The following is an 11,744-nucleotide window of genomic DNA, read 5'->3' as shown; positions in this document are numbered from 1 at the left end:
CTTTTGAAAATTCTTGTTGATTTCCTTCTTTTTTTGCCCAGAAAATAAAAATTTTCTTGAAATGTTGAATTTTTCCCAAGACTTTTTTTGGCTGAAAATTGGTTTTGACCGACATTTTCGTCCCAAAGTTGAAAATTCTTTGAAAATAGAAAAACTAAAAAGTGTAAGCTTTTTTCAGAAGATTAAAGATATAAATCAGTGCAAAACGTTTAATGTATACTTCCTAGCACAAATGTAATCTTACAATATCTTTTGCCATGAAATCTTGTTGCCTCGTATGATACGGCTTTCCAGTACTAGGTTATGAAAATTTACAGCAAATTTCCGAGTTTGCATTTTTCCACGTGGCACAAGGATGATGACTCAGTTTCTGTGATGCTTAAGAATACTAGACTTGCTTCGTCTCAAAAACACCTTTTCCATGACTATTGAACGTAAAATTACAGTTAGAAACATATATTCTGGTGTCATCCAAAAACTGCCTGTCCAAAATGGGGCCCCAGCTGCAAAAACGTTACTTGACAAGACATGTGATTTGACAACAAGCCTATAGCTCCCTACAAAAAACCTTTAGGAATCTTCAGTAATATCGAATTCATAGTTTTGATAGATATAAAACTTAAACTGCAATAACTTGCTTAAAAAAAGCACGAATAGCAGAATCATAGCATACTGAATTACCTTAATCCGACACTCTTTAATGACCAAAGACGTAAGCAAAAAATTTTCAAAATAGGCAAAGAAAACTAACGTGATAATAATTGGCAAGGAAAGACTTAAACCAGCTTTTGAAATAATGCTATATCAGTATGTTGGAACCGAAAAAGACAGATGCTCAGCCGCTACAGTTGAGGAAAACCAAAATAGAGGCTGAGGCGTCTGATATTCGCTAAAATACGGAGTAAGCCACTAAACCCAGGCGCTTAGCATACGCAATGGATTTTTGTAAGCATCTTTGTAATTCGCGATCGCTGTTGGCTGTATCTAATAATGGATGTAGATGGGAGAGTATTTTTTCTAAAGCAAGAAACTTTAAGTTCACTGACGTGTTCGTCAGTAACAGTATAAATTAGCTATTATACATATGTATGGTAATACACTTTTTGAATATGTAATAAACTAAAAGCCATAGTCTACTCAATACAAACTGAAGAGACTTTCAATCTTCTCATACTTCTTTCGATGCCATCGAATGAGACAGCAACTGGGCATGCCAAATTGGTTCCCTTCCAACTAGCTCCATTCTCTTGTCTACCTGCCGCACGATATCCTTAATGACGTAATATCCCTGAAGCTCACACCCAGTCTTGAATGAGTATTTGCCTCTTCCGCACGGACTGCCTTCTTTGAAATGACCCTCGTATTCATGATCTTTGTGCACCCAGCGTGCAGTGCCAACTTGTTGTCCTTCAACCCATTTTGCTGCAAAGAGGCAAAGAAAATTACTAGCCTTTTTTTCAAAACATATCGTATTATCGCCACGCACATAAAATTGGCACATAATATCTTAAACAACCTAGCTACTAAAATCTAAAATCTTTCATTTTCAAGCAACACATTCTTTGGTCCATTAAATAAGTGAATTTTTAAAGGTTCGTCGTTATTTCCTGCTGATAACGTAATTAAGGTTGGTTGCAAATATTATGCAGCTTCAGTTGAGTATCGAATTCAACAGTAAATGGTGAATCTCAACGTGGAAGTCCAGCAAGCAATTTTTAGTGAACTTCAAGTTCGGGTAACAAGCTGGTTTTCCAGGTTTAATGGGATCTTAAACCCGCCTTACTTCCCCAGAAAATAACCCTCATGATGTTCTCTAAAAAAACAGTCAGCAAACCGATTTTTGCTGCAACACATAAACTGCTCTATTCTTGGCTTTAGAACCCTTGTCAGGTTTCTTTGTTTCTGAGGATTAAACTTGTTACTCCTGCTTTATTTCTTACAAATATTTCGTTTACGGAAGATCTTGGTATATATAAACCTTAGGTATTATGACTTCTCAGATGAACAGGTGCACTGATTCGTTAACTTTATGAAAGATTGCAGATAAAATAAATACAAAGCAATTGTACAAAATCAACCATCTTACCATACCTAGAAATTCAGTCCCAGTTTCCTTGTAGCAATACCGACCACGCCCATGTTTTAGGTCATTTTGCCATTCACCATCGAATTCGTCTCCGTTGACAAATGTATAGGTTCCCTTGCCATTTTTCAATCCATTTTTCCAAGCTCCAGAGTATTTGCTTCCGTCCGGATAGATCATGACGCCATTCCCATCCCGTTTACCGTCCTTGTAATCCCCAAAATACCTGAAATTTGAAACAAACTAGTGATACAAACGACGTTTTTACACGTTAAATTTTTTCACCATTCCAGCAAGAAAGTAACGAATGAAAAACTGTAAGAACCTTCCAAATACTGGGTGCTGGACTGGTTCATGGTCTGGCAGAAGTCGCTGTAGTAAATTTAGCAGATAATTTTTGCTGTTAATTGCTACATCAGAATCTTAAAACCAAACGCGAGCAACTCAGCGTAACAACTAAAAGCGACGGCTTTATCTACAATGCGATGCGTTGTTTCAGTCGTGATCTTTTTATACCTTGCTCTCTTGAAATGATAGGTCCCAGCACCACTACGCTTGCCTTTCTCAAACTGCCCTGTATACTTATCACCATTGCTGTACGTCGCCTTGCCGTTGCCATGTCTTTCCCCTTCTTCATTTCTGTCTCCATCATATTCTCCTGGGCCCTTCAAATAGTCCCCGGATGTAACAAATTCGTCATCCGACTCAAAATCTGCCATTTTTGCAAATATGCGACTAATCGTTACGAGTTTAAAAGTGCAAATGACGGGATGTAGCGCAACATGAAGAAAAGTAAACTAACTTCAATGTGACGTCAAAACAGTGATTTTAGAGGACTGCTCTGATGCTAAATCGGCCTCGTTTTGGGTATAGCCAATGACTACAGTACTGACAGTACTTACAGTAAAGAAAACCCCTCATTCCATAATTAAACTAAAATATTTTTGAGGTTTAAGTTGTGTTTTTGGAAATATAACTTCATGATAACATAATCAAGAATATTTCAACTTAGTATAAACAATAGAAATGCCACTTCGTTATATTCTAGCCCGTAATAACCACTTCAATATCACAAAGCAAAGCCTGAAAAATGTAAAAAGTAATTATCCACAACTTTAGTCCATATTGGGAACCGAAAAAAGGCTAGAATTGTCTTTTTACCTCGCTGTTAGAATGCAGTTTTTTGAAAAAAGAAATCATGTGTGTTTTCTTACAGAAATTATGTCTAACAATAAACAAATAAAAGGCAAACTAGTGCGATAAAAGTATAGGTCAAATACGTGTAATATCCTTCTCTGCATATATTTAAGGTTCAGGTTCGTGTTTGGAAGTTTCTAGTTACGCATGTGCTGTTACATGAAAGTGCTTTCACAGCTTCGAATCGTATGGCGGAATGGAGAACATAGATATATTATGAACCCTCTCATTTGACATGTAAATGTTCAATCAATCTAACCATTGATCAGTGGCATCTTCTAGCACATTTTATCCATTAAACTTTTATTTCATTTTTTCTTGCACTCTGAGCATTATACTGATACTCGGTCCTGCTCAGTATCGATGTAGATATAGATGTAGATGTAGAACCCAATCTAATAACGCGAATCTAGTTTATCCTGCCTGGGGAAATGTTTCTTCCAATAGAAAAAGAGATCGTATATAAGTCTTTAGGTCACACGATCATTTGAAGGAAAAATTACAAATACAAATCAATCCTGCGTTACCTTTTAATGAGGTTGTGTTAACGGGCCAAAGGGATGGAATAGTTTGAAAATTGTTCATTATCGAAGAAGATGAGGATGTTAGCCATTATTCGAATGTACGGAAGGCCCCGGTAGCGATGTTTTGCAGAAGTATACGAGCTATCCCAGTGTTTTTCGTGTGTGATGAAAATGATGCCCTGAACACAGAAATTGCATTTCACCAGAAACAGCCACAGGTAACTCGAATTAGCTTACGATGCAAACTACGGTCCAAATCCGGCCAACCAGCGAATTTCTTCTCGACGTAATATTAACTGCCAACTAACATTGAACTTTATGAACAGAACATTTTAGGATCATTAAATAAACATCTACACAGGGAGGTGCCCCAATTAAATATGGTATGGTAGACATACAAGTCATAAAATACAATAGAAAAGCTACAGAAACTACAAAATGGTGCGGCTAGAATCGTAACCAAAAGCACCTATAACGCTACTGATCTTTGAATTTTAAGGAAACTTGGCTGGCAGCCAGTAAGTGACTTGATCGTAGGAAACTTGGCTGGCAGCCAGTAAGTGACTTGATCGTAAAAGATTCACGTGTCCGTGGCCAAAAATGTGGTCAAAATTAAAACTGTCTTAAAAACTCCAGGACATAAGGGAACCATTTTTATTCCTGGTTTGTTATTCTATGCTGTATATTCGTATTGTAATTTTATAGGGTTTATCTTTTTCTTTGTATAGAACAGTTTGGAAAGGAATTTATGTATACATAATTGACAACTTTACCCTGTGTCAATAATTAAAAATGAAATTAAATGAAGCAGTCATGACAATAGGTAAACAAGGAGCACGGGACAAATTGAAAATGCCAGCAAAGCTTGAGCTCTCTTGATATTCTGATTTGGGAGCAAACCCCTGATCCAGGGAGAAGACCTGGTGAACCAAGAGGATTGCAGTTCTTCATTGCTATACGGTTTTAATTTTATGTTGAAACCTGTTGAGGTGTTACACTGAAACAAAAAATTTGCTAAACTTGTCCTAGAACAACCCACCTTACCTGGGTATGAAAGTCATGGATATGGCCCCAAAATAAAAAAGGTTGCTCGTCGCTGCTGTATGGAGAGCATCTATCATTTGGAGAACATTCCTGACCTAATCGACCAAGCTGATATATCATCATTGTCGAAATGAAAGGACCAATATAAGGTGGATGTCAAGTGAAGAAAATTTTATGTGTTTTGCTTATGGGCAGGGAAAGATAACAAACTATGCATAGAAACAGACGAAGATAACAATTTAAGTTGAACAATGCTAGATGGTGTTTTGACTCCTGGTTGATCAACTAATTTTCAATGATCATGTCAAATCTCTGTGCAATGACAATGGCTGAATTGTTTAGAACAACAACAGAAACTGGACCAGAGTATCAAACCAAAACAAGTTAGCAACTTTGTTTGTTATTTGAAAAGTGAGCTTTGTTTGAAAAAGCATTGTTTGGAATTGTTGATACTTTTCACACTAAATACACATAAATACTCCCCTTACAAGGCCTGGTTTAAAGTATGAGCCAAAGTTTTATCAAGTTTGTATCTATCAGTAATTTGCATAACTGGAAGAAAACAAATTTCAGAAGACTTTGGGGTAAATGAGAATCATTTAGTCTCACCTTTATCTTTTAGGCATGGGCAGATGAATGACATCCTTCATGATGTCATCAGAATCCAAATCAAACAGTGACATTGACTCTTCTCTCAAATCAGTTAGCTTAGCTCTAATATCATCAATGCCACCTTGCAACATTCTGATAGCACCTCTGACTGAGGCAGCTCCTTGAATATGGGTCTCACCCTTGACCAAAGAGGGTTTCTTTTGAACATGCTCATTTGAAAGCTGTGTGAGTCTTTTTGTAGATAACTTTTGGATCAATTTGGAGATGCAACTGAATGAGACAAATGCTTCACTGCTGTTTGAGAATGAATGAAGTTGGTCAGATAAAGAAAGACTGTCAACACGTCTCATCATTTCTGCTGTCATATCAGCATGAATGCATTGTTTCTCCTCACTAGTCTGCTTTTCTTGTATAACACTAGACATCCACTTCCAAAAAATGTCTTCATGCTCAATCCATCTTATATGTGCTTCTAGCAACAATTTTTCATTTTCTAATTTCTTCATAGCTAAGCAAAACTTCTTTTTGGTGCACTGAGACAGACAGAATTCCAAAGTTGTTGCCTCAGATAGAAAAGGCACTGCCTTCAGTAACTGTTGTGATGAACTAGAGTTGCTAGAATTCTTTGAGATATATTTTAAGTACTGTTTAATACTCTTGATTTGACTTCTTTGTTTCTGACGCATAAAAACCACCAAATTAAGGGCATTATCAAGTTGATCAAATTTCAAAGCAGATTTAATCATTTTATCTTTGCTTTCAACAAGCAAATCAAACAAAGGTGTTTCCAAATCATCTAATAATAAATTAACAATGTTGAATTCTGCTAACAGCCATCCAAATGCTATCAAAAGATCCCTGCTTCCATGTAAGCTTGCCATTGTCAAATCATTGAACTCTTTGGAGTTATAACCAATAGCTCGAAAGGAAGACTTCACAAAGCCAAGAATATCACTGTCACTCTGTACTGAAACTACACTTTTGGTGTCAGTCATAACATGCAAAATATCAGAGAGCAGTAGCCACATAGGCCTAGTTGCCTCTTTCACATCAAATTTGGCTTGCCTTAGAATCTCTGGGGTCATTTTTGAAATGCCATATCCTTTCAAAATTTGACAAAGACACTCCGCCACTTCCTTAATTCCTGCTTTATTGGCCATTAAGATGTTTCAACTGAAGAGGAAAGCAAATTTGTCTTTTACATAGCGTAATTTTACTGTAATTAGTCTCAGCAACACAAAATTTCCATCAGTGCTATTTGCAAATGCGCAGTTTAAATGGACATGAAAAAGATCCCCTGCGCAACTTTCAAAGATTCCAATCTGGATGGATACAAAGGCATTCAATGTCAAACCTTTTTCTCAACATGAACTTGATTAATATAAATAGTGAATTACTTGGTGGCAATACATGTTGGTTTTAGTTTCATAAAGATCAACGAAAGTCTCATCTATGCTTGTTTTCGACAGTGCGAAAGCAAACCCTTGCCTGCACTGTATTAATATCAAACACTGGACATTTTATCCATGATTATTTACCCCGATCTTTGCTCAAATTATATGGCATATAAAATATTGCTCAAGTAAGATCTCTTTGCGTGCCTTTCGTTAAGAATGGTTCAAATCCAAAATTAAAAAATTAGTCTGAGTAAAATGATAGCACACTCCACACAACGTCAACGAGTTGTACGAGCGGGCCGAGCCTCCATATTTTTTGCCCATGAGCACCTCTCTCTACCAAAGTCTGCTTGAAATTAATCCTACGCATCAAATTAATCTTACCAGTCAAGTGAACATCGGGTCAATCGCCTAGCGTACCAACTCCACTGACCAACGACAAACTCAGATAGCCATATTGAAAATGTGTCAAAATGTAGTTGTTGCTGTTGTGCCATATAGTCTGACAGGGGGCAAGAATCGATGCCCCTAAGCGCAACCCTATCAATGATAATAATCTTGTAGCTCGGGCCGTGAATCCCGGGGTGACGGGGAGACTGGACCCCCAAAAATCTGAAGCAACACGACTTTACTTGAGAAAAAATCGTCATTTTATTTTAACAAAATTGAATCTCTGGTAGCTGGGTCAGAACTCGAAAGTGTTTCTGTTAGGGAAAAGAAAGACGAACGACACTTGCAAAATAAAATTTGAGTTCATATATCAATGCATGATAACGGAGACATACCCTTCATCATGCAAGAAAGAGAGTACCGCCCTACCCCTCCCCCCGTCCCCGTGTCATTTCCAAAACGAGGCCTTTCCCGCCAATTCTGCACGTTGCACAGATGAGACGAGTTTGCGGCACGAGGTAAGGCGAATACTCATGTACTCATCCTCGATGTAACCTTAAATCATTTGTCTTTCAGATTGTTGATGTTTATTATATCAAATTAATGATTAGTCTATTAAGCTGCGAATTGGAAACTGAAATGCATATTTTGGCGACATCTCTGCGTGGTCTGTCATACGTTAAAAGCACTACACTCATTTACAGCCTTACCTAAAATAGGCGACATGTCTTTAAATTATTTTTTTAAAACAGGGGCCTATTGCTAGGGGCTCGAAAAGGGTGAGCCTTCCTTCTTAATCCCCAAAAGTTGCAATTTTTTACTTCAAGTTGGCAATTGTTTTTAGAACATTTTGTGCGAGAGGCCCCTTGTTATTCTGATAGCACTAATTCCCTGTTTTAAAAGCCGTTTCTCGAGGTAAAATATTGATATGCAAATGGCACCCAATCTTGATATGCAAAACAACATACCTGTGCATCAGAACCAACACCTCATTAAAAGTTATTCTTTGGTGTAGGCTTAAAGCCTACACTCAAAATTATTAGATTGAGGAAATCTTAAAATTGAAATGACGTTTGGAAACAATAAATATAACTCAATATAACTTTTTATTAATTTTTAGTAAATAAAATGCATCACAAGATTGAAGAAGAGACTGAGTATGAAAAACTCAGAGCAAAGAATATTGCAGAGAATGAAGCCATGTTGAAACGTTTATTCCCAGTTTCACCATTGTTGAAAAGGAGGGAGGAGAAAACACAGAAAATGAAAAGTTTCTCAAAGAAAGGTGAAAGACTTGATCAAATGCATCCATATACAACTTCCCCTACACGAAAAAACCCCTCAAGATTCTGTCGAGGGCGCAAGAGATACAGATATGGCTCTGATTGTGAAGAAGAAGAAAGGTCATCAGATTATGAACCAGAGGAAGCAAGCGACTGTGAAGAAGATTTCAAGCCAACTGGCATGATAGTTAATCTATGGGGAAGAAAATCTGATGTTAATAAAGTCCCTTCAAAAAGGAGGTAATAAATTTACTGACATTAGATGACCTGGGCTTAGAAATGTTATTTTGATTTTAACATTTCAGCAGCTTTTACAGTTTAAGATTTTATTTAAATCCATGCAGGTCTTGCAGAGATTTCAATAATTTTACGCTTTTTTGAACAAGTAATGTGTGAAATAACAAGAAAAGTATGCAGAAGTAAGCTTTCTTTTTGTTAAACCTATATTAACCGGCTGCTAATGGATTGGTAAAAAGTTTTGCATTATAATGACATGACCCCTTCTTGTGAAGTGCAAGAAAGGTGAGCAGCTTCAATCGGGACAGAAAATGGGTTAAAAGTTTCATCACTTTTCTCTTGTTGAAGACCATATTTTGCAAATAGGAGTGAACAATTGTCACATTCTGCATTGAATTTTTTAAAATGGCAGTTTCTCCTCACAGCTTTGTAGTAGAAGGGAGTGTTACTATTGCATCTGATCAAATGCTATTTTCTCTTCAGATTTCTATTGTCTTTTAGACATTATCATCAGCTTGTTGAAAATATAAGCAAACAATCTGATTGGCTTAAAACAATTTTCATCCTTGTTACCTTGTCTATGCCAGGTCTCCAAAGAAGACAATTATTGACAGGGATGACCTTTTGCAAAGATACAATTTGTTGACTGAAGATGATCTTAACATGGTTGCTGAAAAAACATCTGAAAAGAATTATGACCAGAATGGATCCTCTTGTCATCAATGTCGGCAGAAGACTGATGATTTAAAGACCCTTTGTCGATCTCCATCGTGTTTTGGAATAAGAGGACAATTTTGTGGACCATGTTTAAGGAACAGATATGGTGAAGATGCAAAGGTAGCAATAATGGATAAAAACTGGACCTGTCCTCCATGCAGAGGTATTTGCAATTGCTCCTTTTGTATGGCAAAAAGAGGGAGACGAGCAACAGGAATTCTCATCCACATTGCAAAGGAAAAGGGCTATCAAAGTGTTAGGTCATTTTTAGGTGATTAAGTTTAAATATATTTCTTGTTATCTGAGGGTATATATGCTAAAGGTTTGAATAAAATATTTTTCATATTTAGAGTTCAAATGGCAAAAATTCAAGGAATCTTGGAATCTGATATGATATAAAAGATTGAAGGATCTAAATTCTAATCAATTCAGCTCTACCACACTAATCTCAGGCAATGCTAGATTTGGCATGGTTTGACTTTGGGTCAGGGGAATTCATCATAAGAATAAACTCCAGTTAGTCACAATATGATTACTATTACTATTAGTTAAACTGATTATAGTTTCCAAGATAAATAGTTGCCCAAGGCACAATAGATCTACAAACATTCCAGCCATGAAATAGTGAGTTCTTTCTACTATGTAAGTTGGATAGTTTCCAATGAGGTGCTTGTGACTATTTTTGGTGAATTTGTTAAGCTTGAAGTTATAGTTTTTGCTTAATGATCCTTGTCACTAGGGTTCTCAATTATATGTTCGATATATGATGTTTATAAAATATGTTTTAAGTGAATTTTCACTATACTTTTCTTTAGACTTGTTAACTTGTTTTTATGACCTTTCAAAAGCATTTTGTGAGCAAGGATTAGCAAGGATTAGCAAATTTTAGCGACAATTGTATGGTCTGAGGCAAAGCTATCAGAGCTACTAATATTACCTGGCAGCATATTGTAAGTCTTGCTTTGTTTTGCTGAAAATTTTATTCATCTTTTTTCGATTGTATTCTCAATTCTTGTTTCCTTTAGTTTGCAGTTTTTGTATTATTTTCTTTTATCTTTAAATTTATTGTAGCTGTTAAGATGTGTTTAATTGTTGATATTCTAATTAGTTATTGTTGAAATAGAATATATATAAATCACACAGAAGTCTTTAATCTTTGCTTCAATTGACACCTATCTGCTTTCTTTTGTCAACCAAAATTGTAGAAATCTTTATAATCATTGTTATCTGTCACAAGAAGCAATTCAAATGGTGGTTGATGCCCATCCCCTTTCCAGAGTAATATCGAATTTGTTAAAAAAGTTTTTTTGGAAAGCCCTCCTTTTTCAATGTAGGTTTTCATTTTTGCCTGTTTTGATATATTTCTTCATTAAAATATCATAAGACAATTTATCATGTATCCATCATCAACCAATTTTCAAATCTCATCATGTGTCAAAAACTGGTCGAATTTTCTGTAGTGAAAGTCTTCAAAGTAGGCAAGTGATCTCTATGAGAATATTATTTATATTTGATGATTTGTCGCAAAAAACTAAATTGTGTTACGTATTGAAAATTTTTATTCACTATACTGTTAGCTTTGTCTTTGCTGTACCCGCAGATGTTCTTTGCTGAAAAAGATGACGCAATTTCCTTGACACACTTCATCTTTAAAAATGACGCAATTTCTTCTACACTAATCTAGAGATAAACACTGCTCACATCTTTGTGATGCATTTAGTGTTACTAGATACCACAAGCGAATGAGCCCACAGTCATATCTCAACATGCATATATTTCACCAGTCACCCTTACTGAGCATGCGCCAAATGGTTCTATATTATTTAAATTCAATAAAAGCTGTTGTCGGAAAGAAATTTCATTTGCACACCCACTTGAATCCGACAGGACTTTGAAACTAACTAGAAACATGGGGAGCAAGGTTTTAGAAGTTCCTTTGCAAAAAGGAAATAGTGTCTGTCCTATGACTTTCTTATTTTCCGTCATAACCCAAATTCTTCTTGAAAACCGTATGTAAAGTGCAACACTGAACACTTCAGAACGATGCATTCTACTTGCAGGAAATAAGCGCGAAATCTTTTCCACATTTTTCCGGCAACCTTTTCGTTGTTTAAATGGGGTGTGAAGCCAATTGCTCGAAGCATAGTAAGAAATTATGCATAAAATGTTGACCAAATGGAATAATCAAAAATATCTGTCGTTTGTTATATCGAGAGTTCGTTATATCTGGTGTTCGTTATACCGGGAGAATTTTTAAGGA

At 36.1% G+C, this 11,744-nt stretch overlaps 2 protein-coding genes across 5 annotated transcripts; one reads left to right on the top strand and one right to left on the bottom strand.

Annotated features, from left to right (window-relative positions):
* Positions 1 to 1,031: 1,031 nt before the first annotated feature.
* On the bottom strand, positions 1,032 to 8,345 carry LOC135695157 (radial spoke head 1 homolog). 4 transcript variants are annotated; one of them, XM_065214149.2, is made up of 3 exons: positions 7,242 to 7,698; positions 2,092 to 2,309; positions 1,032 to 1,422 (listed from the first exon to the last, which is right to left on the bottom strand). In XM_065214149.2, the coding sequence occupies exons 1-3, from the start codon at positions 7,505 to 7,507 to the stop codon at positions 1,169 to 1,171; spliced, it is 738 nt and encodes a 245-aa protein (XP_065070221.2). In that variant the 5' UTR covers positions 7,508 to 7,698; the 3' UTR covers positions 1,032 to 1,168. The 4 variants fall into 4 exon arrangements, with proteins under 4 accessions (XP_065070221.2, XP_065070220.2, XP_065070218.2 ...); XM_065214148.2 differs by lacking the exon at positions 7,242 to 7,698 and adding an exon at positions 2,600 to 5,451; XM_065214146.2 differs by lacking the exon at positions 1,032 to 1,422 and adding an exon at positions 5,458 to 6,633 and having other exon boundaries at positions 2,173 to 2,309; positions 7,242 to 8,345.
* Positions 7,711 to 10,637, top strand: LOC135695158 (cell division cycle-associated protein 7). Its single transcript, XM_065214150.2, has 3 exons — positions 7,711 to 7,765; positions 8,368 to 8,770; positions 9,355 to 10,637. Exons 2-3 carry the CDS (start codon positions 8,376 to 8,378, stop codon positions 9,761 to 9,763), a joined length of 804 nt encoding a protein of 267 aa, XP_065070222.1. The 5' UTR covers positions 7,711 to 7,765; positions 8,368 to 8,375; the 3' UTR covers positions 9,764 to 10,637.
* The last annotated feature ends 1,107 nt before the right edge of the window (positions 10,638 to 11,744 follow it).

The sequence above is a fragment of the Rhopilema esculentum genome, chromosome 8 (genome assembly GCF_057945365.1).
Source record: "Rhopilema esculentum isolate cy_ngs chromosome 8, ASM5794536v1, whole genome shotgun sequence".
NCBI lineage: Eukaryota > Metazoa > Cnidaria > Scyphozoa > Rhizostomeae > Rhizostomatidae > Rhopilema > Rhopilema esculentum.
The sequence above is the reverse complement of the archived record's forward strand: the minus strand, read 5'-3'. Positions and strand labels throughout refer to the sequence as shown.